This window comes from Lissotriton helveticus, chromosome 1_1 (assembly GCF_964261635.1).
Source record: "Lissotriton helveticus chromosome 1_1, aLisHel1.1, whole genome shotgun sequence".
NCBI lineage: Eukaryota > Metazoa > Chordata > Amphibia > Caudata > Salamandridae > Lissotriton > Lissotriton helveticus.
The window spans coordinates 1,355,647,836-1,355,675,459 of record NC_136057.1 but is presented as its reverse complement, the minus strand read 5'-3'; the positions used below and the strand labels follow the sequence as shown (position 1 = coordinate 1,355,675,459).

The following is a 27,624-nucleotide window of genomic DNA, read 5'->3' as shown; positions in this document are numbered from 1 at the left end:
TGTGTCTGGGATGGCACGAGCCCAAAGCGGACTCCCCACAAGAGGCCCAGCCATACAGTAAGGGGTGCTACGCAAACAAATGATGGACGGAATGCTGAATAAATCATACATTCACCCCCAGTCAAGAGATCTGGGTTAAAAACATCGTTCTGTTGCTCACCATGCCACCCCAGTTTAGACCCAGCCATATGCAAATCAGTCTTGAACCTGTGCCTCATGGGAACAGTCCAGACCGAACTACCAAGCCAGGTCCTCCCTGGACAGGAAACAATCATCCTAGGACCAGTTTCTGGGTATTACCCTTCATCAGCCAGGCTAGCTTGAATCCAGTGACACAGTGAGCAAGGGACCCACGTTTGGGCATGCCCATAACAATTGTTTTTTTTTTGCATATACAGTAAGGAGTGCCAAAGCCGGCCGAAGGGAGGTGGGCCCACAGCCACCCCAGTGTCTCTCCCCACCAGGACTATTACAAAAAGTGAGTGCCATACCCCCTGGGACCCTCGTAGTCCCATAATGCCCCCATGCCATATCAGGAGGTGGGTCGCGCCAGAGGTGCGCAACAGATAGAGAAGAATAGAAGAACTAGAAAAGTAGAGTAACTGTGAAGAAGTTAACAAAAGAATAAAAGCCAGAAGTTGGGCTACAATATCACCATAGTGGAAGGGTTCGAAGCCAGGCAACTAGCCATCACCATATCCCAAGGGTAGTAGCATAAGGTGGAGCACTGCCAGGTGAGCAACAGCTCATGTGGTATCCTGGTGCCTTCAGCTAAACAGCGAGCAGAAATGATGCGCCCTGGGCGACCTGGTGCAAAGGTCAATCCTTCGGCCCCTCCCCACCATCTATGCAGTCCTGCAGCTGCCAAAGGAGTGCCTACCGTTCCCCTTGGCTCTCCACCTCAGAAGGCTGCAAGCGAGCATCATTCCCCTTCCGACGACGCCTTCTTTGTTTCATGTTCTGCTGCACCGAAGAGCCACTGCTCCCCTCAGCATCTAGGTCCACCCCCAGCACGGACTGTGCCTCATCCATGGACCGCATTGAATATGTCTCAAGGTTCCACACAAAGACCAGCCGGAAGGGGTGGCCCCACCAATAGCGAATTCCTTTCTCGCGGAGGAAGGCAGTGGCTTGCTTCATGCCTCTGTGGCATTGGAGGGTGAGGGGGAGATGTCCTGATAAATGCCAACTTGCAAGCCTTCAAAGGACACAACTGCTGTGTCCCGCGTCGCCGCCATGATGGTTTCCTTCTGCCTGTAGGAGTGTAGGCAGGCGAGTATGTCCTGCAGCCGACCCGGACCAGCAGCAGGGCATCCAGCCCGGTGGGAGCGGTCAAGGACGATCTTCTCCCTGGAGTGCTTCAAAGAGAGCCGGGCTATGGCATATTCATTGGGCCTTTCTGCACCAGTCCAGAGATCCCCCAACAGTTTTGCCCTTTTAGGGGATATGTCAGGAGCCTGGTGTATCTACAGCTCAAAGCCCCAACATGCACAAAAGTCACACCAACAAGTGATTCAAACTTTGACTCTGGCCTGCATAAATCTATATAACTATTACTATTTATTAAAACCAGCCTTCATAGTAAAAATAATCAGAAAGTTCATCCTTCGAATAAATAAAAAAACGAGGAGTTCTGAATACTGCATCTGGCTAACACATTTTCACCAAAAAAGTGAGTCAAACTAAGACTGAGATTTTATAGAAATATAACCTGTAGGAGCCTGCAATCCCTTGATAAAACATGTCTCGTATTTCCTCGTTACAATGTGAAGTGTCGTCATAATGCCTGCTGCAAGAGTCAACAGTAAAGGTGAAAGGCAGGCAACAGGATCTAATTGCAGTTTAAACAAGAATGGGGAACATTGTTTTTTTGTTCTTTTAATCTGTTTTACTAAAATTATCAACAAAAAGGAGATGTATATGGCAACATGTTTTTTTCTGCATTGGCCATTAGGTAAAAGATAGAATCTCTGTACATGTTTTTACACATTCTGAGCTACATCATTTATTAATTTGATTTACATTAAACTGTTACTAATATCTTTTAAATAATTTACTCAATGCTTATATTCTTTATGTCTGCAACCATACTATCTCTTTCATATGTAAGGGCAAGATACCTAGAATGTAATCTGTTTATATGAACTATAACGGCGTGACCATGTATATAAGGAATACATTAACCCCTGCCATACATTTAACCCGTTGACCGCGTCGTGAATTCCGCCGCAGCGCGGGTGATTTAATCAGTGGGCGGGGTTCGGATGGCCTCTGGCCTTCCTCCGCACACGCCCGCCGTCCTCAGCCCAAAGGGGTGAAAAGCTGCTGCAATTTACCTCCGATTTCCATGACTTTCTAAAGAAACTCCATGTTCAGCCTTGTTCATCTAAATGATCATGTAACTCTTCAGTGACTTGCAATATCCTTATAATGTATGGCAAGAGGTCCTTTATCCCATATATAATATTGGTAGGTAAGTTCAACCGTAATAAGAAATGCAGTCAGAAAGCACCAGTAAATTCTGATCAACATCAATAGATTATTATATCAGCAAGCCTGAATATTCTATTCTGCTTAAACCATTAGACAGTATCACCAAAACAGTGCTTCAAAAACTGTGTGTGTTCTTTTATCGACGTATGCTTAGTAAATGCAGCCTTCATAGGAGCAATCAGAAAGTTCTCCACACAAATAGATCCCATACTAACAATCTTGGATGCTAAATCCTGAAGACATTTTTTGCCAAACCAGTATCTCCGACACTGAAGGAGGAACTCACATGCGCGCACACTCAATCTCTCTATATCTCTCTCTGCCTCCCCCGGCCCCCAAAAGCAAACCCTTTCAGGCTTAGGTGCTGCATAAATTATGCCAAAAAAGAATTTGGGAACTCTGTGTAGTTCCCGAGTATTAGGTGGAGAGCAGCTCCTTTATATGGAGCACTCTTCAGCACCCTCAACACTCTAAAACTTCTCACCTCAAATGTCTGTTTTTTTGTAGTAGACGTTTTAAGCATAGGATTAGCATAGTGCCATCCACTCAAAGCCTGAAAAGTTACATTCTTCTGCCATTTTTGCAGCAAAGGTTTTAAGCATAGAATTAGCTAGTGCCACCCACTCAAAGCTAGAAAAGTGACTTTCTTCTGCCATTTTTGCAGCAAAGGTTTTAAGCATAGAATTAGCTAGTGCCACCCACTCAAAGCTAGAAAAGTGACTTTCTTCTGCCATTTTTGCAGCAAAGGTTTTAAGCATAGAATTAGCTTTTGCCATCCACGCAGAGCTGAAAAACGAAAACCACCTTGTACTAATCCAGGCACATTATTATAACATTGGACTGCTAAAATACTTCCATCCAAACCAACCTGGAATGAATAAAAGCATTCTCTGACTCATGTTTCACTCTTATTAGAGTTCTTCAGAGAGGCATAGCTTTGTCCAGACACAAGGTAGCACTTAGTGCAAATGGAAGCAATTCCCTTTAAGGTTTAGGGTGCTGTATAAATTATGCAAAAAGGAAGTAGGGAACTCTGGTTAGTTCCCAGGTTTTAGGTGGAGTACAACATTCTACAACACCACCAACATTCTAAAACTGCTCACCTCAATTGTCTATTTTTCTAGCAGAGTTTTTAAGCATAGGATTACCATAGTGCCATCCACGTTGAGTTAGGAAAGTGACAGTCTTTTGCCATTTTGTCTTTAAGCTCAGGATTAGTTTTGCTCTACCCAAAACTTGGGAACTGCCAAGTTTATTAAATACAACTAAGAATCAGATGCTCACAGGTCTTCTCTGTATAAGAAAGTAAGCCAGACAGTACCATGTGAATGTATCCAGTGCCGAACAATCCCATTTGCATCTCGGGTACCTGGTAGTACACCACATATGTCCTTTTCACTCCCTCATTTGTCATCAAACTATACTTTTGGCCGCCTCTTATGTCCACAAGTAATTGTAAGGTTCAACTGCAACCTGTTGGCCTGCACTGCCAGAGAACCCCTTGCTTTAAGGCACCCCTTGCTGCTGCTGAGAACATAAGATGGAACCCGGAAGCGGTACTCTCCTTCACTTTACCATTCACCTGTGAGAAGTAAGCCCTTGTTGTTCCACTATCCCGGTCTAAGTGTGTGGAAGGCTGGTGGAAGTACACTGCAGCATCCCTCCCAGTTTCTGTTGGGGAATTGTGATGGCCTCAGGCCTGCATCATCTTCTGATGCGGTTCTCTGCTGGTTTGACCAGGACAGTGTATCCATCCGCCAAAGATTCCTACAGGAACAGATATGCTCCTTCTAGCCATATATAGGTAAGAGAAGGCTGGAAATTAAGTGGATTTCTCCATGGCCATTATACACCTTGACGCCTTAACCTAAACTGTAATCCTGTTCCCTAAAGTCTTTGGATGGATATCATTCTGTTCCTCCTTACATGTGGGAATCCACTCGCATTTCAACTTTTCGAAGATGGATTGAAGAAATACAGCAAATGGAACAACTCACTGCAGACACGCAATGTTATTCCGAGCGCATTGCTGTCTTTGCTGTTCCTCTCCTCTTTAGCCTTACTGCCCTTCTACTAAATGTAACTAACTCTTCCTGCCCTTCCACATCCTGTTTATCCAGTACTGCCCCTCAGCCCCGCCTCATTAACCTGTGCTTCTACCCTTTTAACCTTTGCTGTCCCTTGCAGCCGTGTGTTCCTCCACATCTTTAACCCTTGTTGTGCCTCATCCACACCTCATCAACCATTACTGTCCCTTTTGCCCCCAGCTATGGATGCGCCTCTCAGGAGCCCTGCAGAAGAAGCGCAACTCCGAAATGTCCTACCGAGACATCGTCAAAAACAGCTCCAACGACGAGACTGTCTCTGCCAAGCAGGTGAGCGGAGAAGAGAGCGCATGTGTGGAACAGCGAGACTCCAGCAAAGGATATGAGGCCAGTGATTCATATGTTTCTTTGCAATATTTATATAGCAGAGAAGTAGCCACAGTGGTAGCAAAGTACTTCAGTGCTAGCGTGACATTTACATTAGTGAGAAAACTTAGTTACAACAATAATGGATGAACAGGGGGGTGGGATATTGAGCAGGCAGGATCATTCTAAAAATAGTGTTCTTTCAGGAGTTTTTTGGAACTAAAACAAGTCTGGGGCCTGACTCAATGCTTCAAATAGGTTGACCCAGGTGCTTAGTTAGAGAAGCCTGCAGGCCTTGTGTTATTGTTATGTGTTCATTTCTTGAAATAGACAAGACTTGCATGTAGCCTTTATGTGGTCTCCACTAATGTGTTGTTTGTTTTTCAAGTAGCTGATAACACCTGGCTGGATAACTTTGTAGGAACATCATCAGAGTTCGAAGTTAATTCTGGCTCCAATTGGAAGCCTGCAAATCTCTTTCACAGTGGACTGATGCAATCAGACTTCTTTGCTACTATGGCAAGGCTGGCTGCTGCCTGGAGTATACCTTTTAGGATGACACACGAGGAGTTGAGTGGGCTTGATAGGATATTTATGTGTGACAGCACCAAAACTTGGAGCACAGCTCTGACGTTATAGGTGGAAATACAGGTTTAGGTATCTGAGGAGATGACGCCGGAAGAAGGTGTTTTGCAAATTTTGCAATCTGTGTTACCATAGTCCAATTTCGATCAATGGTGCAGCCCAGTGATATAACTTAGGACACCTATGGGAGTCAGATTCCTAGATGACCCAGGCTTTCATCTATTTGTGGACGGGAGGATGGGTATCTTTTGTGTAGAGGGTAAGGGTTCCCACTTTTGCCTGGCTGAGGCTCAGAACAGCCTCTGTAAGAAGTATTATAAGGATGTAATGTCTCATGCATTTGACCCTTTTCAGTAGAGTTGGATGTCACCTGTGTATTGGTGGATAGCTGCACGACCGCATAATGGCATCAGATCAAATTGCTTATTTAAGAGATAGAGTTTAAAGTGTGATAGGCTGGAACTCACATTTTAAGGAGCAGAGTGAGTCACTGTAAGTACAGCTTCACGAATTGTTATGTAGATAAAAGGACAAAGGCAACTATTTCAGAACTGTCCCATCCGAGCAGAATGGTACTTTGTACTGCATTTTAATTCATTTTGGATATCACTGAGGGGCTTATAGGCAGGCAGGCATAGTCTTTGTCCAAGAATGCAAAATGTAATTTGGCACCTAGAGGTTTACCAATTATTTGCTCTGTCTGAAGCAGAATCTGGATTGAGATGCGTTCGGTACCTTGTGATCAAAGGCATGGGTTAGGATGTGTTAGGAGTTGAAATCACTTATGTTTTACAATATTTATTTCCTAGAAAATGAAGGTTGGACACTGAGCAGGAATTCGGTTTTCTTCTAGAGGGTCTAGGTTAGCCTTTTTCAGAAGAGTGAAGATCAGACCTGAATTTGGAGATGAAGGAAGTTATTTTTTCCTTTAAGTTGCAGTTCATAGTTTTTAGGAGTATCAGAGATGAGTCGGACTTGATTTAATTAATATATTCAATGAATTGGAGTAATTTGATTAGTAGAGGAATTTATTGAGGCAGTGGTTCAGAGTAAGGATTGTGCATCTGGTATTTAAAAACATAATCATTTGGGGTGTTCCTTTGTGGTATATTGTGAGGCTCTTGACATGTTATTTTGTTTTTATTTTTAGATACTCCTGCGTTTTGTTGAGTTTTTTTCAGAAAGAATATGTTGATGGTGTTTGAAGCATCTGTCGGTGTGCGTGTGATGATTGAGTTTTGTACTAGGTTCAAACCATCTGGGATTGTTTGAAAAATAGCTTCGGAGTGGTTTTCTGTAGCACTGGTGTGAGGTTTCAATTTATTTTTTTGTGGATTATGAAGTTCTTATGATTTTCTTTTTTTATATTCAGGGCTCACAGTGAGTATAGTATTTGTAGTTTCTCCCAACCTTTTCCAAATTCTCTGTCGGGCATTTACCTCTTTCGAATACTGGGCAGATGGCTCTTTTCTTTGATGGTTCTCAAAGAGAGGGATTATGTTTAGGATAAGTTGGGGAATATTTTATTGTAGTTGTTTGTCAGACCATGGGTAGTTTTAGAAATAATAGTGGATGTTGAAACAGTTTTCAGTTCTTCCAAGCGTTGGGAAGAAATATTGAAGTGATGAACAGATGAATGCAAAGCATTTGAAGTCTATACAGTCAGTGATTGAAGAGGTAGTGGTGGGGTACAGAAGTGAGTGGGATACCATAGAAGTCTAGGAGGCTAATGCTGTGGTTATTGAACTAGACTCATGTAGGCACAAAACACGTTTTGTAGAGATTGTGTAAATGTGTGGCACCCTTTACCAGAGCTCACAGCACAGTCTTTCTTCTCCTCAGATTGAGAAGGACCTGCTTCGGACCATGCCAAGCAACGCTTGCTTCTCCAACCTGAACAGCATTGGGGTGCCTCGTCTACGTCGGATCCTAAGGGGCTTGGCGTGGCTGTATCCCGAGATTGGCTACTGCCAGGGCACCGGCATGGTGAGAGAACTCCCTACTCCCAATTTCCTCAATCATCTCCTAGGCATCGCTGCTTATGTTTACACACACAGCTATCAGCGGCTGACCATAGGTTCTGCACCTCAATCCCTGTCACATTTAATTTATTGTCCTGTGCATCCTCTTCAGGAACTTGCCGCCGTTTAGTGTCACTGGAAACCAGAGAACTTGATATATGCCAAAAAGTAAGGTGCACCAGAAATGAATTTGACATTGCCACCGTCAGTTCGTCATCTTTTATTAATGAAAGTTACTGCACGTAATTTAAAAACAGCCATCAGCCAACACGTTTCATTCCTGTCACAGTAGGAACTTCATCAGGGCTTCAAATATTATAGAGTGTGTTCCCACTTTTTCATGAGAGCCGATGTAACGTTACAAGGATAGTCACCCCAGAATAAGGGTATATAACCAATTCATGTCCCAGCTCGAGATCAGAGTACTAGGAAATCCCAGCCTTGGTTGGATTGCTTGAAATCAAGTATCAATACTTGACTTACTCTGGGGTGACTATCTTGGTGACGTTACATCAGCTTTCATGAAAAAGTGGGAACACACTATTTAATATTTGAAGCCCTGATGAATTTCCTATCCACTATCCAATGAAAACAAGATTCAGTCACTACAAAGATTAAGTTGAATTTGGGCACTCATAGAGAAATTCATATTTCATGCATGATTCCACACCAGGAAGGTGACTAAAATAGTCCATTCTAGAGTTATAGGTATTTGAAGGATCAGGACAGTATCCTTTGGAGTTAAAACAGTCATGGGTAAAAGATTGCTCTGCCGTGAGCTGCGGCTGAGGTCTGTTTTTCAGTCCTGTGACTGGGGTCTTCATGGTGATCTCCACTAGATATCAGCCAATAAGATTTGCTGTACCTGCCCATTGGAAGCATAATGTTTTAGGGAAAAGTGGGATGAACAGAAGGCTCCAACTCAGAAGTTGAAAACTCAGGGGAATGGGTGTTGTGTCAAAAACTGATACAGTCCTTAGACAGTAAAAGGGAACATATGGGTGTTGAGTATGCCCAGACGTGGGCCCCTTGCTCACTTTGCCACTGGATTCAAGCTAGCCTGGCTGATGAGGGCTGTTAACCCGAAACCGGTCCCAGGATGCTGGTTTCCAGTCCAGGGAAGACATGGCTTGGCATTTCGGGCTGGACTGTTCCCATGAGGCACAGGGTCAAGACTGATATGCATATAGCTATGTCTGAACTGGGGTGGCCAAGTGAACTAAAGAACGATGATGGATTCAACCCAGATCTGTGACTGGGGGTGAATGTCTGAAAAGTTTTGGCGCTCCGTCAATCAACTCCTTGTGTTTGCCGGTGTCAACCACCATATTTCTGGCATGAAGCTCCCGCTTTGACCTGAGGCTTGTCAGTGTGTTCCAAAAATGCATTGCCACTTTTCCTGACCAAGAGCTCAATTGACTTAAGCCTAGCTTGAGCTTTATATTTTGTGGTCCATATGTGGGGTTTCTAGGATAGTGTTTTATTCATTTAGATTCCAAGGTTTGGGTTACCTTTAACCACCACAAGGCTGCCTTCATCTCGATGACTCTAGCAGAGTCTCAGCCTTTTGAGTGCTACTTGAATACAGTCACTTTTAATGTGGAGGTTTTGATTACTAGACTGATTGCTCCACTGGGGATTACCAGAACAGGATTGCTAATCCATCAATCTTTGGACCATCGTTTGAAGCATTTGGGATCATGCCATACAGTGGACATACAAGTAGAAAAAGCAGTAATGCAAACAGGCACCCCTGATGTACTTTTGATGTACTCTTTTGGAGGCAAATGTTTTCGTCTGCTTTTGTTCCTGTGTGGTCCTCGCCTGTGAGGTGCTCCATGTGTCAAGGCTTCTCATGATTTAGAAGCGTTTTCTTCAGATATCCCAACTTTGGAAACCAGATTGAAATTTGGCGGAAAATCCAGACAAGTTACAATTAGTGGCATCTGTTTAGCCATTCTATATTCATGAATTATATATGGAGGACACATACTTAATCTATTGTAGACCGGCACAGGCAAACCAGCTTGTGTGGGATTAAGGAACATTTTCTCTTCCACACAATCCTTCCTTGAAGCCAATATTAGCTGTGTGTAAACCTTTTAGTCAATATCTATCTGACGGATTGGCTGGTAGAATTTGTTTTTGTTTGTAGCCCCTTTTTGTATAATGGGAGCACAGTGTTGTGAAGCTTTAATCCAGGAAAATAGGCGAGGCTGAAATTTTCTGACAAACAATGACAAGAACCAGGAACATCAGTTGGCTAGATTTTAAAACCTTTCTTGGAACAATACTCTGACATTGGTAATGAGACTTTCCCTCTCTTGAGATTTTATAGGACATCCTGTCATTCGAGTAGTGAAAACTTGATCTGGACCCCAGCCATCTTCTTTACAGGCACTGCAATGTTATGAAGGAGGTTAGATTTATCTCCAGCTGGCACTGTGCATGCTCATGTTCATCGAAGATGGTACTCATGTGATTGACCCAAATTATTTACAAACTCTTGCTCTCCATCTTTTCTGTTGTTCTCCAAGTCTTTGGCAATTTAGGGCCAGAATATGAGTTTGTACATTTCTGTGGCAACCAATTCAAGTTGTTGCCATCTCAAATCTAGGGTCATTTTCTTTCTCCCTAATCAATGACTTCTAAATTCTTTGGATTATGCTTAATGTACAACAATCCTTCTCCTTTAATGCATCCTGGAACATGAAATCAGGCATGAATGTAATTGTAAATTGTATATTGTTTGGTTGATTTCCTGCACACATTATCCTACATAATGGCTGCATCTGTCTATAATGTTTTACCATGTTTTGAGGGCCAGCCATCTTGGGGAAATCTAAACAACCATTGACTTACCACAGCTCTGCTGTCCAAGGCTCCTGCAATGCAGATATTTCACAGATGGATTTTCAACCAATTCGGCTCATCCGCTTTCATCGGCATACCTGCTCCATTCTACTAGATGATTGTGTTTTTCTTCCATTGAAATTGGTTCATTATTAATACAGTACCAAAGTATTCAAACTAGCAGCACAACTCTTTGCAGCTGACAGATTGACGGTGAAAGGAAACATAGTTCAACCTCAAGGCAGCTCCAGGAGTATAGTCTGTTAAATGACAATCTGTTACAGCCTAGATGCAGGTGGAAAAACAGTCCTGGTACTGCTGGACTTGTCAGCTGCTTTCAACATGGTCCCGCACTCCAGACTACGTGCCTGTCTCCACACCATTGGCATGAGAGGCACAGCATTGAAATGACTGAAAGCATTTCTTGAAGACGGATACCAAGAGGTCTGTATGCCACCTTTTTCGTCGGGTAAAAGTAGTGTCTCGGTGGGAGTGCCCCAGGGCACAGCCCAACCCTGTTTAACATCTACATGACCCCGTTAGCGGCACTGGCCGAGTCTTTTGGATCCAAGAAGATTATCTCTTACGCCGATGACACTCCGCTTTTGTTTTCCTTTAAGAAAGGTGAGCCTTTTGCACAAAACACCATTAAGCCCTGCTTATCAGCTGTATTCCAGTGGATGTATAACAATGAGCTTCAACGCAACTCTGATAAGACAGAGATACTTTGCTTCAGGCATAACTTTACTCTCAATCTGCAAGCTCACTGGCCGGATCGAGCATCCCCGCCCAAAGCCCAAGCCGAAGCAGTAAAATACATGGGAGTCAAATTTGACAAACCGTTTACTCTGAAAAATTAAATTGACACAGTTGTAGGCAGTTGCTTTGGGCTGATGCATATGGCAAAACTATTCCTGCAGCTCCTCTCCCTGCCTGTGAGGATTATGGTCATCCTGGCTTTTATTGTATCCAGACTGGACTATGCCAATGCCCTTTATTCCAGTCTACCACAATATCTGTTAAAGAAATTACAAACTGTCCAAAATGTAGCAGCATGCCTAGTCCTCTAATTACAAAGACAAGTATCGATTTCTTCTCGTTTGAAGGAACTACACTGGCTCCCTGTTCAAAAGAGGATCCTTTTTCAAGACTCTGGACCTCATGCATAGAGATCTGAACCACTCTGGAACTGAATACGTATCTTCCAGGAATTAATGTTATACTCCCCTCAGAAGTCTGCTCTCTTCCCTTGGCCGTCTGGCTAAAGTTCCAGGGGTAAGGCAGCAAAATCTGGAGGTAGACCCTTCTCCCTCCTGGGCACCCTAGCCTGGAACAGCTTGCCTGCTGAATGCTGTCAAATCGCAAGCAAGCAGTCGTTCAGAAAACAATGCAAGACTTTGCTTTACAGCCTCTACTTCGACATCCTGTGCTCTTTTACATTCCACTCAGCGCTGGGACATTTCTCGGAGTAGCCCCACTCGCTAGAAATCCCAGCGTTCATTCAAAAGCCAATGTCTTCTCCCGAAATATTCCAGACTCTACACCAAGTAGCACTCTTGCTTAAAAACATTTTGGAATCTGCAAAGCATAATTTGAAAATGGCAATTTTACCACAAAAGTAGTATTTTGAGGGGCAATTATTCAAGCTGACCTGTCTCTTTCCCAAATCCTAAAATCCTGATGAGGCGAAGGACCATTATTCACTCTTTCCTTAATTAAATGATGTCTGCTCAGAACTGTTTAATAACCATGCACTTGATGATGGTATAAAAAATGTTTCTTACTTGTAATGCTAATTCTCCAGCATGTCATCTGCAGAGTCTCATGTGATTGTATTTCTTCTGTTTTTAGCTGGGTGCCACAATATCTTGTTTCTGCTTTGAGAGTCCAAATGGTGCCAGCTAGGAGAGGCATCACTTTATAAACCTTTTGAAATTGTCCGGCTAAACAAAATAATGGCCAATAATGATGTGCAGAATGGTGTAGAAGTGTTTAGGAAAAGTGTTACAACATTCCCATCCTGATTTTCGGAAATGTTGTGAAAACATACAGTTTATTTTGCACGAAGTTGTAATTGAGTTCACTTACCCTTGCATCCTGTCCCAACCACAAACTCCACTCCCCATCTCATGATTTTCCTTTGCTGAATAGCCATCCACCAGTGGGTTCCTTTCAGTAAGCACTGCTTTTTCTGTCTTAACTTGCCTTATACACTTCAAGTAATAGGAACTCTCAGCCTGCGCATAACAATGAACCTTTCCCCCTGCCTTTCCTTTCCCCTTAATGTGATGAAGCCCTCCCAGGTGAGACTCTTCTCTCAGTTTTTACCAACCTATCTCTTGCCCTCCTAGGTAGCCGCCTGCCTCCTGCTCTTCCTGGAGGAGGAAGATGCCTTCTGGATGATGTCTGCCATCATCGAGGACCTTGTGCCTGCCTCTTACTTCAGCACCACTCTGATGGGGGTACAAACCGATCAGCGGGTTCTGCGCCAACTCATTGTTCAGTATCTGCCACGTCTGGACAAGCTGCTACAGGAGCATGACATTGGTGAGTGAAGGGCAGGACACTTATGGGCCTATAGGGAAGGGACAGGGCAACATGAGACTTGGTGGCAGGAGGCAGAGAGCAGCTAATAAAGTCCCTAACGGAGAGTGAGGGTTGTGTTTGCTGGAAGAGCTAGTGGGTTTTGGGGAGGGGGAGGAGTTGGACAGAGATGGTGTATCTCTGGGGAAAGTGGGGAGGGATTGTGTGAGGTATGGTGGACTGATGCAGTGAATTAGAGTGGGCAGAAAGCAGACGGCTGAATGGCTAACAGAGTTGTGGTTGAGGTGGTGGAGAGGCAGATAGAAGTAAGGTGGCATTGTTCTAGTTCACCACGCCCTGGGAGTTCCTGTGTTACTGTGTGACCCATTCAACTTCTCTTGTGCTAAGAACAGCATTTGTCTGTAGGCTAGCTGCCCTAATAATCATGGGGTGGAAGAAAGGCCATTCCGCCTCTTTTCAGTTCATGACGCCTCACTGGACTTATATTATCTCTGGCAATCTTGCAACTGGGATTACTTCTTCCCACTCTAAGGTACGATGCAAGAAATATATCTGAAAGAGACAACTAGTTATGGATTCCTTACCTCAGAATTACCCCCAGGCATCAGACTGGATCCGGAGAATTTTTCTTCAGCAGTGCCCATGCTTGCGGTAGGTGGAGTCGGTCGGCTCCGCGTTCGTCATTGTCGTTGTGAACGCCGGAATGAGGTCGCAGTATCTACTTAGATGCCACCCCTGCACGCTGACGTCAGTTCTATCTATTTCTGCGCCACCCAGCGCAGATCCGGAAAGAGCAGTATCCTTAGTCTTTTTTTACTAGAGTTTTTCAACTTTTTGTCAACTTCTTTTTTTGAGTCATTTGACTCCTGGTGCAAGGGATGTCACATCGACGGACCGGCTTCAAACCTTGTGAGTCCTGTCACAAGTTGATGTCGGTCACAACCCACATCATGTATGCCTCTGGTGCTTGGAGCGTGACCCGAAGTTGTGCTCCGACTGCCGGGCCATGAACGCGAAGTCTTTGCGGGAGCAGTCCCAAAAGCTTTTCGAGGCCCGGCAGTCAGCTCCACGCCGTGCAAGGACCGAGTCAAGTGGGAGGTCACGGGACCGGTAGCGGAGTCACCACCATCATTCCTCTTCTAAGTCTTCGTCTTCGGGTAAGTCGAAGCACAAGAAGAAGGGGAAGAAACACTGTCACTCTTAGCCCTCTCCCTGTCCATCAGCCCATGCGGGATGCGGAAGGTAGTCGTCCGGCTTCACCCGTGGAGCCTGATGGGTCGGCTCCGAGCTTCCCTCCCTTCCTGGGAGCCGAGGTGACCCCTGCCCAACTTCATAGCTTTTACGAAGCCCTCCACTCCATCTTTAGGCAGTACGACTCCGCTGGTGTGCCTTTGGGCCCTGCAGACTTGGCTGGGGGTTCTAGGTCTTTGATGCCGGTGGCTTCGGCTTTTGGTGCTGCAGGGCCTCCAGGAATCCAGGCCTGGATCCGGATCGGTGCCGGTCGACCTTACGACACCTCCGGTGCTGAATCCATTGACAACTCCTCCGCCCCCTCAGGCGCCGGTTGTGTCGCCAGCCAGCGTCGACCCTGGCCTCCCCCTCGACATGGACACAAAGCCGGACCGGTGTCGACCGACACCGGTACCGACCGTTACTTTTGTACCTCTATTCTATCCTGGTGTTCCTTATTGCCCTGAGAGGCAGCCAGAGGAGGGTGAGAAGGACTGAGAGGGGTCTATTGACCCTCTAGCAGATCAGATGGAAGAGCCGGACTGGAGAGAGGAACTGGGTGAGGCCAGTGGTCTGGATACAGCCCCAGACCTTGGTATGCTTTTTCCCCCTACCGTGGCTTTGGAGGAGGGAGCCCCTCCTACTCTGTGATGTTGCGTATGGCAGCTGAGGCCTTGGGCCTTGTACTACCTACAGTGGAAGTCAGAACTAACCTCCTGACTGAGGTGCTTCAACCAGCAGCAGCCTCTTCAGAGCCCCTGCTACTGTTCATTAAGGCCCTCGCAGACATCCTTCTGGGCACCTGGTCCAAGCTCAGCATAGGGGATCCTGTGGATAGAATGATTGCTCAACGCCACATCTCGGCCCTAGGCGACCCAATTTTCCTCCCCCAGCACCTTACTCCTGAGAGCTTGGTGGTCCAAACCTCAATATCCAAAGGGGAGTTCCCTACTGCTCCCCCAGATAGGGAATCCAAGCAGCTGGATCATCTTGGGAAGAAGATGTAGTCCAGGCTCCACATCAAGCTTCTGGAGCTCCGGGCGATTCGTCTAGCACTGAAGGCATTCCTTCCTTCTGTCAAAGTAAGAGTAGAGCAGGTGTTCACAATCAACACTTTCGCCATGTGGTAGTTCAACAAACAGGGCAGAGTGGGGTCGTGGACCCTCTGTCAGGATGCCCTTTGTCTCTGGAAGTGGCTGGAACATCATGTCCCTGGTGGTTCAACACCTGGCGGGTTCCCTGAATGCCAGGGCGGATTAACTCAGCCGCTGGTGCTTGATGGATCACGAATGGCGTCATCACTCGTAGGTGGTGCAAGGTCTCTTTCAGCAATGGGGAGAGCCTTGGCTAGATCTATCGCCACTGAAGAGAACACGCAGTTTCATCATGTCTGCACTTTGGAATTTCCAAGGCATCACTCGCTAGGCGAAGCTTTTCGTCGCAAGGGAAGTTGCTGTCTTCTATACACCATTCCGCCTATACCACTTCTGCCCAGAGTGCGGAAGAAGATCATGCGCGACCAGGCCCAAGTAATTCTTGTGACTTAGGACTGGGCACGAAGATTCTGATATCCCGAGCTCTTGAACATGGCCATCAGTACTCTGATCATACTGCCCCTTCAGGAAGATCTTCTGTCACAGCAGCTGGGGATGGTCCTCCACCCGAACCTGTCCGGCCTCCACCTCCTTGTGTGGAGATTGAGTGGCGACAGTTGACAGCCTTCAACCTTACTCCTGAAGTCTGTAATGTTATCTTGGCAGCCACCTGTCACTCCACTAAAATAGTATACGCCTGTTTATGGCATGTTGCGCACCAAAGGTGGTGGCTCCCCTTTCTTCCCCCCTTTCGGAGGTTCTCCTCTTCCTCCTTTCCTTGGCCCAGCAGGGCTCTGCTCTGGGCACCCTCAAGGGCTATCTTTCGGCCATTTGGGCCTTTCTTCGCCTTCCTGAACAGCCTTCTCTTTGCAAGTCTCCTATTGTAATTTATTTCCTTAAGGGTATTACTCACCTGTCTCCTGCTATTCCTTTCGTAATGCCCCAGTAGGACTTGAACCTTGTTCTGACTTACCTTATGTGCGCTCCCTTCAAGCTGCTACATAACTGTCCTCTCAGAAAAGACTGCTTTTTTGAGTGCTATCGCCTCTGAATGCAGGGTAAGTGAGCTTCAGGCTCGTTCTTCTAAGCCTCCTTTCCTTGCTGTTCATCCGGACAAGGTTGTTCTTCGAACTCGACCCTCTTCTCTTCTTCCCAAAGTGGTTACCTCTTACCACATAGGACCGACCATCACTTTGCCCACCTTCTTCCCGCCCCCACATCCTTCTAAAGAGGAGGATAGGCTCTACCATCTGGATCCAAAACGTGCGCTTTCATTTTATCTGGATTGCACATAACAATTTCGGGTGGATGATCAGCTCTTCGTTGACTATGTGGGTGCCAAGAATGGTCGGGCCGTGCAAAAACGAACCATCTCTTGATGGGTCGTTCTTTACATTGGTGAAACAGGAACCTCCAGTAGGGTTGCGCGCCCATTCCACCAGGGCGACGACAGCCACAACTGCCTTGGGACATGGAGTCCCCCTTCATGACATTTGCCAGGCAGCCATATGGGCTTCTTAGCACACGTTCACTAAAAAATACTGCCTGGACAGCCAAGTCCGGAGAGACGGCCTTGGTATTGCTGGGGTATCTATTTTAAGGTAAGGAATCCATAACTAATGGTCTCTTTCAGATGAACAGGTTACTTACCTTTGGTAACGATATATCTGTAAGAGACATATATTAGTTATGGATTCCTTATAGCCCCACCAATCCTCGCCGTTCTGCGAACTGACTTCTAGAGTAAGGGACTCCCTTTTAGGGCCCTAGTTTTATGCACCAGTGGTCAGTGTCTTGCATGGTTCTGCGCTTCTGGCATGCAATGTAGTGTAAAGAACTGACATCAGCATGCAGGGACGGCATCTAAGTACAAACCGTGACGTCATTCCGGCGATCACGACGCCAACGACGAATGCGGAGTCAACCGACGCCACCTACCGACGCGCAAGGGTACTGCTGAAGAAAAATTCTCCTGATCCAGTCTGACACCTGGGGTGCAGATATATTGTTACCGAAGTTAAGTAACTTGTTCTTTATTGTTAAAGTACCTTAAAGATATTGCTCTGTGATATTTTTAAATGCAGTAAATGCACGCAAGACAACACATTAAAAGGAATTGCAACTATACCTTTGGTGAGGCTAGAGATCTTTGTTGAAAGGTCTGAAATGTTCAGAAGCCACCAAAAACAATTAAATATCCCTTTGCTATGGTAAGGTAGGAAAGGCTCATTCTTCCTTGCTGAACATCCCAGCTCCTTTCTGTTCTCACCAGTGTATGATGATCTAAAGACCTTATTGAGTTGGATCTCCCTTATAAGAAAGAGAAAGAAGTATATTTGTTAATGCTTCCGTGAACCCCTCTGGGGATTACCGTTTTAGGGAACTGCAGAATTATTGCTTATTTATTCAATCACTGAAGGTGGAAGTAATTTGCATACCTCCCCAATGGCAGCATTATGGCCCTACTCATCTTGGCCAGTGTGTAGGGGCTGCATGCTCCTTCCATGTTCTGTGTTTCAATGAACTGTTCTTGGTTTAACGGAGTACCCACACAGACGCTACATTGCATTCTTTTCCCCTTCATGGCTTGCTCATAAATACCACACAAATAATTTATTTTGTCACTTTATTACAAGTTTTGAGTGAGTTTGCATAGATGTGCTTCTAAACGTTTATGCAGCTTCCCTCTCACATTAACAACTCCGTCCAGATGAGAATTGATTTAGAAAATGTCTTACTTTTCTCTGCTGTGACTTTGTGTGTATGCTGTCCTCCACATTTTAGTTGAGTACGCTTTGTTAAACCTACCCCCGCGGCATTCAGGAGGAATAAACATAGAAAAACTGAAAAGATTTTTACTCTAAAATTCCCTGCTGGAAATATACTTGTGCCCCTAGTCCTGTCCTCCCGCATCCCCCTCACAAACACATTTATACATCTCTCTCTGAAATTCTCTTCACTTGTCCTTTCTTGCCACCTTCTGCTTGTGTGCTTTGTAATGATAATGATCATGTCGTCTTCCCACCATAGTATAGCTAATACTTGTTCTCCTTTTGTTGTCTCTTTCACACCTGCAGAGCTCTCTCTCATCACTTTGCACTGGTTCCTGACAGCCTTCGCCAGTGTGGTGCACATTAAGCTGCTGCTGCGGATCTGGGACCTGTTTTTCTACCAAGGCTCCCTGGTGCTCTTCCAGGCCACACTCGGCATGCTCAAGATGAAGGTGGGTTCCTAATTTCATGATGCCTGTTCTTTGTTTTTTCTCTAGCCTCACCTGGAAGAATCACAGTACGAGGAGTTAGCGATGCCTTGTCCTCGCTTCCATAATCAGCACTGCCATCGATTAAAAGCAGCTGGAAGATGTCTTATAAATTAATTGCATTTATATAGCATTTTATACCTCATTGTGGAATGTTGAGACACATTATCGACAGGTAGACTGCTATACCGCAGGGGAGGCCCTCGTTGGAAGGGTGTTGTTCTTGATATGAGTCTATGTGGAAAGCGTTTAAGTGTTGTGCCCTACTAGATTGTCTAGATTATAAGTCTTGTCAGTCTGCAGAGGTGAGAGCAAGGTCAAAGAGAGAATAGAGATCCACTGGATGGTCTGTACAGCGGACATCCCTATGTTAATACTGCTTTTCTGTGTGTCGATTTAATTTGGTCAGGGCTGTGGGCGTAATTTGCAGGAATGGACTCTGGTAATATATCCCACCTGTTTTTGACAGATCTCTTCATGCATTGGATATGTCCTCATTGGCATGATTGTCTTGATTTATGTGGCTTGATGGTGATTCTTTGACAGTATAAGTGTGTCCTATGATAAGTCTGGATTGTTATAGTATTTGCGAGCTGGCTTAGGAGTGTTTTTTAGGACCATGTTCCACAGTTTTCAAGCCACCCTGATTACAGCCTGCTGTGACAGTTTCTGTGACTTATGAACTTTGTCGTCATCTAGCCTGCATTGATTGCAGTCAGCAAATGTAGAATGCACTTTTAACCACAATTGGACACGTAATTTGGTGGAGCCAAATTCCATAAGGGGATACTGCAGCTCAACTTGTATTCTGGTCCAGGTGTCATTTCTGCGGTTGTATCTCTGTCAAACTGAAGGTCCGTAGAAGCGACAAGGGGAATTGCTTTGCCCCATCTTTTTCAGTCAACATTTACTTTTAAACCTTGCTTCTTAGTATCGACTCAATAAGCATTGTTCTCCCCTCTCTTCACCATAGGAAGAGGAGCTGATTCAGTCAGAAAACTCTGCTTCCATCTTTAATACGCTGTCTGACATCCCGTGCCAGATCGAAGATGCTGACCTGCTGCTGGCGGAGGCCATGAGAGTGGCGGGCTCTCTGACTGAGGTGGCGGTGGACGTGCAGCGACGTAAGCATCTAGCGTACCTCATTGCCGACCAGGGGCAGCTGCTAACCCCAGTGGGCGGTGTGAGCAACTTGTCCAAGGTGAGCTTGTGGGTTAGTAAGTAGCTTGGGTAGGATAAACCTTTAACGTCCGACATCTGGAATTGTTTCTCTGGCAACTTCCTAGGGCCAGAACTGGTAGAAGAGGACATAGAACAGCAGATGCACCACTACTTCCTTAGTAATTTATGCTTCATGGTATTTATTTTCTAAACATTTTTTCATTTGTATTAAAAATATTTATTACCTTTATTACAGTATTTAAAAAAAAAAATTAAAACCTTGAAAACACTAATAAATAAAATAAAATATCTTCAAGACGGTCAGTAAAAACAAAAAACACGTAACCAGTCTTGACTAGTTGGGCATTACTGTGCCATAGTTTATTCCTAAATAGTAATTTTAAGTTGAGACCACTTGTAGGAAAGTGCCCCTTTTTGCATGGTTGACCCCCACTTTTTGCCTAATGTTGATGTTCTTTCACTGAGTGTGCCCTGGGTTCCTGCCAACAAGGTACCCAGGACCTATGTTCTTTCCCTAAATTGTACTGTTGCAAAATCCAATTGGCAACTCTCTGGCCACATATAAGTCCCTTGTAAAAGGTACCATAGGTACCATGGGCACCAAGGGCACTGTGACCAGGGAAGGCCTCTAAGGGCTGCAGCGCCTATTGTGCCACCCATAGAGGCCCTGTACCTTTACACCCACACACTGCCATTTCAGGCTGCCTGTTTTGGTGCAGAACAAAGTGAAGAGTCAACATGGCACACATCCCTGTGTGCCATGCCTACAAACCCCTGCCCTGGCATAGGTAATCCACCCCTTTAGCTGGGAGCACTATACCAGTGGTGAGGGTACAGGTGCATGAGCCCTGTATACCCCTACTGCGTCAATTCCTAGGCATTGTAAGTGCAGTAATACCATAAAGAGTATATGGTCTGGGAGTTTGTCATTACGAACTCCACAGTTCCATAATGGCCTTACTGAAAACTGGTAAGTGTGGTGTCAGACTTCTCAGCACATTAAACCCACACTGATGCCAGTTTGGGATTTAATGAAAAATTCCCTCAGAGGGCATTTTAGAGATGCCCCCTGAAAAACGACCTAAATCTAGTGTCCTGGGTGAGTGGCTGCTCGCCAGCTGCCACCACCAGACATGTTTCTGGACCCTTGGGTCGAGAGCCTGCTGCTCTCGGGGTACTGAAACAAAGCACATCCTGGGACAAGGTGCCAAGCCTCCTGCCCAAGGATGGGCAAGGTCCACGAAGGGAACCTTCAAAGACCTGCCACCTTTGGGAGCTACCCCAGACATTTGCTGCTCCCAGCAACTGGCCCCCACTAGTTCTGACCCCCAATTTGGGCAGGAGAATTGGCAGGAAAACCAAGTTATGAGGAGAGGTGTGCCCACATTTGCCAACCCCACCCTCAGGTAGGGGAGGTGAGGTGAAGCACAACTCTCAGTCCTTGCCATCTTGAAGATGGGGGGACCCAACCAACCAGAGTGCCGCTTAGGGTTCTTTGAGAGTGCATCCTCGACCCTGGGAGAACCCTGGTTCTAACCCCAGAATACCACCTCTAAAACCTAAGTACTTACCGATAAAACTGATAACACTGTTTACTCCCATAGGATTACATTGACTGCTTTTCTGTGAAAAATCTTCTGTGTGGAGTTGGTTTGTATGAAATCTTAAGAAAACTGCAACTGTACAAAACCTGAATTACTTCCCTTTTTTCTAGGACAATGTCCGAGTGTGATATCTAGGCATATCACACTGAGTAGAAAAAGTAACTTAAAAAGTAATCTGAAAAGTAAGGTACAAAGTTATCTCAAAAGTAACTGTAAAGTAATTTTGACTGTTGACTTACCTGTAAACAAACCTATTGCATCCAATTGCATATCATTTGTATACAACTGCATTATACCTGCAAAGTATTATTTCCCTTACCTGCACCAGGCCTGACTTAGTTATTGAAATTAAAATATAACTAAATAGTATTTTTATACAAACAAATTGGTCTGAGTTCAGTCTCTGAGTGTGTGACATCCTTTCTTGCCCGAGTGTGTACAATAAATTCTTAACACTACCCTCTGATAAAGCCTTACTCCTCGCCCACACTACCATAAATAGAGAGTAAGGTTTTATCTACTTTTACCTCTGCCTACCTTTGGGGTTCCACTGGACTCTGTGCACGCTGTACCTTACCTTGGTATATACAGAGCTAGCTTCCAACACCACTCAAACTCTTATAGAGGCCTCCCTGCATTTTGCACTACTGAGATATGTTGCTGATCTACTTAAACTAAACCAGGCGTTTAGCTGTGCTACTGCTATAACAAGTGAAAACTCAAGTGCTGTTGAGGTGCCTTCATGATTCTCTCTCTATGCAAAAGTATTGTTTGTGAGATGCAGTTTTCTGTATAGACACCGTTGATATTTACTTCTCACTCCAGCCCGCCACATCATTTTGTCAACATATTTGGGCCCTTCTCCATACTTAGCTCACCATTTCGGAGCATGATACTTAGTGGTGCTCGGGGATTGATTGTCTTGAAAATGCACAATGTTTGTTGCTGAGGTGACTTCCTTCACCCACCTCCTTTGTCAGGTGGCCACCCCGTTAATGGTTGTATGTTTATCAAGGCCATGTCATTACTTACCCTACTCTGTTTTCCTTTGGCTATACATGTACCTGATTTATTTTACCATGATCGATTTAACTTTCTGTTTTGATGTTGCTCCTGCCACTCTGTTTGTTGTGTTACTTTCGCTATTAATAAGAGAAGCTTACAGTTATTGGGGCCATAGTCCTGTTCATGCTGCCAGTAATCATGCTGCATCAGACAGTTATTGTGCCACTAACCACGCTCCATCAGTTCTTGTGCCACTAATAAAGCCCTGTTATTGTGCCAGTAACCATATCCCATGAGCTGGTGTTCCAGTAACCATGTCCAATCAGCTGGTGTGCTAGTAAGCATGCCCCATCAGATGTTGTGCCAGTATCCATGCCACATCTGCGGGTGTGCCAGTAATCATGCCCTATCAGCTTATGTACCAGTAACCTTGCCCCATCAGATAGTTATGGTGTCAGTAATCGTCCATATTTTGCACTCCTTATGCTGTGATTTATAATGCATGTAGCTGATAATGTGTAAATAATTATGAGGCAGACAGCTGCTCATACCCACAGCCCTAGTAGAATGCTTTTTGTGCATAAAGTTTCTGGAAGTACTGTTAAAAGAGTAGTTTGCGTAGTTGAGACAGCTTTTCCCACTTTCAGGTTGCAAGCTTGGTTGTTGTACAAAATGCATCTGAAAGGCCAAGCATAATCTGTGTCATAGTCTTGTCATTTATTTTTATACTGCAGTTGTATAATTGTTTTAATTTCCCTCATAACATTTATTTACTTTGTTTTCATTCTGTAGATTGTCAGACGGCAAAGCCAGCGTAGAAAATCTGGGATCACCACTCTGCTTTTCGGTAAGAGAGGAAGCTTCCAAGTTGACTCCTAATGCATTCTTAAAAACGGATGCTTGAGGGGGAATGTTCTTCATACCCAGGGAGGAGGCTTCTGTTCCAACGTTTTCCACGTAACTGATTTGAAGTGTGTGCTGGACTCTTTTCCTGGATTGGGCCAAAAGAACACAACTTTCATTGAGTATGCTTCCAGTGCAGTGTATATAGTGGATTGATCTGGCAGAGGTAGCAACAGGTATACCCTCATGGCTGGCAGTGTTTGAAGTGCGTATAGTCCTCGTTGTTGGCAGTGGAAGCAGTGAGTACACTCATTGTTGCTGATGCAGTTAGTAATGAGTATTCCCCTCTGCTTTGACAGTATTCGGAGTGATGGTAACCCTCACAGGTTGCAGTGTTAGCAGCTTGTATGCCCCCTGGGCTAAAAGTGTTCACAGTGGGAATAACCTCTCTGTACTGGCATTAACAGAAAATATACTCAAGTCTAACAATATTTGCTTCCGGAATCCCACTGTGGTCTGAGAAAAGGTATGCTATCCCACGCCTGACACTGTTAGCAGGTAGTATTCCTCCATGGTATGCAGTGTTAGCAGCAAGTATGGTCCTCCTGTATGGCAGTATTAGAAGAAAGCATATCCTCAGGTTGCCGCTGTTTAAGTGAGTATACACCTCAGGCTAGTATTTTGCACTCTGTATGCCCCCTCCGGGCTGGACTGCTTTGACAGCGCGTATACGATAGAGGTTGTTTTGGGTGAGGGTTGTTGGAAAACTCTATCTTTGAATTTTGCCCAATTGTACAAAACAAATTTCTGTGGTCAGAACAGCTCTGAGCCTATAACTTCTGGCCATCAAGAGAAAAAAGGAAAGTGTTTGTTTGGCTTGTCAGGCCTTTTGATTGAAAAATAACATCCAGTCCTGAAGAAACAGAAGATTGGCACAGTACTACCTAAACGGAGCACCAAGATTGTACTGGGTCCCCCAGTGAGGCTTTTGCAGAGGACATCTTGGCCTTCCAGTCTGACGACAATTAAATTACCTATCAGGTCCCCCATATCTTCAACACAAGCAAAGTAAACACTATATTTCAGATGACTTCAGATCTGGAGCAAAAGATTCTCTAGGATCATCACTAAACCTGAACCTAGCATTAGGGCGGGAAATCGCATATACCACGACTGCCAAACAACGCGCTGTCTTTGCAACGCAGGCAGAACAATGAATGCGTCTGAACCACGCATTCCATTTACAACGCAAGTTGTTACGACCATTGTTAGGTAAATAGTCTACTGTTGCAGGGACTAGAGTTGGAATAGTAAATTATACTATTCCAGCACCCCCCAAGGCAAGTCGTTGTAATGACTTGCATTGTAAATGGAATGTGTGGTTCAGACGCATTTGTTGTTCCGCCCGCATCGTTTAGGAATGCATGGAAAAGGAAAGCATGATTGTGTCATACAACCATTAAGGCTGCACTGTGGATTTCCTCACTTGGTATTCAGGTTAAGACCTGAAACGGCCACCCTCACAAGGGTACAGACCCACAAATTGCTGAGAACCTTGGTGATCGGCACACAATGCAACAGACAAAACTACAGGATCATCCCTTAAACAAGAAGCTGCTTAAAAAAAAGGCACCACCTCTGTACTCAGTCGGCACAGATCATGGCCACTGAAGAGGTTTGACATAAAAAAAGACCCTTTGACACTGAAGGAGACTGAGCCTCAAGACCAGTCTCAAACTAGAGACAAACCTCAGCTTTGAGAATATCCCAAAAATCTTTCATTCTGAAAAAGACTTCAATGCAAGTAGAGTCTAGCAAACTTTGGCTTTTAAACCTTACCCACAGAGAGGGTGTCTTGGATGTATCCCTACCACTGCTACTGATAACCCGCCAACAAACCATCTCTACTTTTGATGCTATTGGCATGTGAATTTAAAGCACAGCAAGCTTCAAACCGATTACAGGTCATTTTGTTTGTCCATATTAGCCCATGCTGACCTTGTTAGCAGAGAAAATACACCCTCCTGTCTGCAAATATTAGTCCTGAGTATACCGCTAAGGCTAGCAGTGTTACCATCCGGTATACTCTCTAGCCTGGCAGTGTTAGCTGTAGAGTATCTCTCACCTGGCAGAGTTGACTATGAAGAGCTCAGGATATCTATTTGTTGAAGCTGGTAGTGTTGGCAATAGCTGTAGGCTCCATGTTGCTGTAGTGTATGCACATCATCAGGATGCAGTGTGCTGAGCATATTTTTAAACCCCTCTTTTTCGCTAGGTGAAGACGACGTGGAGTCTTTAAAGTGCAAAAATATCAAACAGACTGAGCTGGTGGCGGACCTAAGAGATGCCATCCTACAGGTGGCGCGGCATTTCCAGTGTGTAGATCCCAAGAACTGCAATATTGTGAGTATGCTAAAGACCATCTTTCCTCTGAAGGACAAGATTGAATTAACAAAGAGAACAATAATGCAAAGTGTGATCATAACGTGTAAACCCAGCTGAAAAGGATAATTGAACATTTGATTAAGGCTGTGAATCTAAATATGTGGTTCATCACCCGGGTACAGAGAACTATCATGAAAAACACTAGTGACGCAAACAACAGCTGCTCGAATTCTCGACATTCACGCTATTCCAGTACTCTTGCTGCAAACTTTAACGAGAACAGCACATATTTACAGGATATGACATAATGGTATCATTTTGGGAAGTTCAGTGTCATTTGTAATTCCCAAAATTGCACAAATTACACTAGTTTAATTTAAATTTTGCCCACGCTTACTGCTAAGTTAAAAGTTCCAGCTTTGCCACAGGGTGACGGAAAGATCTGGAAAAGGAAGCTTACGTATGTTAGTATTTCTCTAGCTGAGTTATCCTCCTGCTACTCATAGCCTTAGAACAACTCGCATCCCCCAGACTTGCCTACAGAAAACAGCCTTATTTTTAATTTCTGAAGGGTACTTGATCCAGCAGATTCTTTATGTGAACCCTAAGCCCCAACTTGCGCCCTAAGCCTGGAACGACCTCCATCTGCACATCCGAGCTGCTTCCTCAGCCCTTGAGTTCTGCAAGAAACTGGAGGCTTGGCTCTTCACCAATACCACAGACACAGCCTGCACAGTCAATTCCTTATCTAGCACCTGGATACTTTCCCGGGTGAGATTCATGCTCTTCAAATAGTCACAACATAGCCCTACCTAGATGCTAGATCGAATCCAGATTTTTTTTATTTAGCAGTGTGGAGCCACTGGCTCCAGGGAGCACTTCGATGTCAGAACTAGTGTCATACAGCTTCACTAGAAAAGAGGCAGTGGTTCATACATGGTGCGACGTTCGCTTTCGACATCAGTTGTTCTCTTTAGAGATGTCAATATTTTCGTGGTTTCCTCAATGCTTTTGTATCTTTTTTCTTTATTTTTTGTGTGATGGATGTTTCTACTCCCATCATTAGGCTTTAAACCTTCTGTATCCTTTCACAGACTGATTTCTTTGGTTAACTCCTACTATAACTGCAGTTGGTGTCTGAGAAATTCTAACAAAGTTCTGTCATTCGAGCTCTGTCATCATATGCGCCCGATAGCTATCCAGGAGAGGGAGGCAATACTATTCATGACCACTTTGAAGAGTAAATTGAGGTAACTAACCAAGGCAAAGACCTGTTGCAAGAGGTGTTCTGCTTGAAGGAGTCTTAAATTAGCACAGAAAGGAGCCCAAGCACTGCTCTTCCCATCAGGGAAATAACAGACGGGATTACAAGAATGGATATCTTCCTCCTGAGACCTGATCCTGCCTTTTGAGATGGCATATTGGCTATATTTGCTGCTCCACTCTCTGATGTGTTCTTGATCATTAAGGTTCCTAAACACATTTCAGCCTCTGGATTCGAAAGCTTCAATTGAAGCGAGCAACTTTGTTCCAGCGTTTGCCTCGTTTGATGTTTAAGCCTCTGGCCCCTTTCAAGATGACCCCAAAACCCCTTGTAGCATAAGAAGCTAGACAGACCTTAGTCACCATTTTAAATTATTACTAGCATCATCCATAGATTTTTTTAAAAACATGGACTTTAAATATTGTGCTCTACAAATGTAAAACTGACTATTATCTACTTAAAGAGCTGTTGTGTTACACCTCTTGTTATCAGTCTTGATTCCAGTGGCTTCACATAGCTGGATTACAAATGTCTGGATCCTTGGCATTGGTTCACTAAGAAATCTGTGGTTTCAAGTAGAAAGAATGTTACCTAAGGCAATGCATTCTTTAAAATACCCTTACCTCTTTAAAACCATTTTTGCTTAAATTGTTTTTAAATTACTTAATAAAAGATGAAAAAAATAGAAAAAAAGATTTTGAAAAAAACTACAAAGTTTGATTATTAATGAATACTAAAAAGAAACTGAAAGCCAAAGATGAGTGCCTTGATGGTTTGAAGAAAGTGCTGCGGCATCCTGCCACAGGGTGTGAAGCCTGGAGGAGGGGGGCATATTTATGCATGTAATTTGG

At 44.6% G+C, this 27,624-nt stretch overlaps 1 protein-coding gene across 5 annotated transcripts in view; it reads left to right on the top strand.

The window, feature by feature from the left end:
* The window catches only part of SGSM3 (small G protein signaling modulator 3), a 261,901-nt gene that overhangs the window by 154,113 nt on the left and 80,164 nt on the right, over window positions 1-27,624 (top strand). For all 5 annotated transcript variants that reach the window (XM_078683334.1, XM_078683344.1, XM_078683337.1 and 2 more), the window contains 7 exons: window positions 4,761-4,868; window positions 7,332-7,475; window positions 12,715-12,910; window positions 18,309-18,454; window positions 19,464-19,691; window positions 23,074-23,128; window positions 25,400-25,527. In XM_078683334.1, coding sequence (XP_078539460.1) covers window positions 4,761-4,868; window positions 7,332-7,475; window positions 12,715-12,910; window positions 18,309-18,454; window positions 19,464-19,691; window positions 23,074-23,128; window positions 25,400-25,527 — 1,005 coding nt within the window. The remainder of the gene's footprint in view (window positions 1-4,760; window positions 4,869-7,331; window positions 7,476-12,714; window positions 12,911-18,308; window positions 18,455-19,463; window positions 19,692-23,073; window positions 23,129-25,399; window positions 25,528-27,624) is intronic.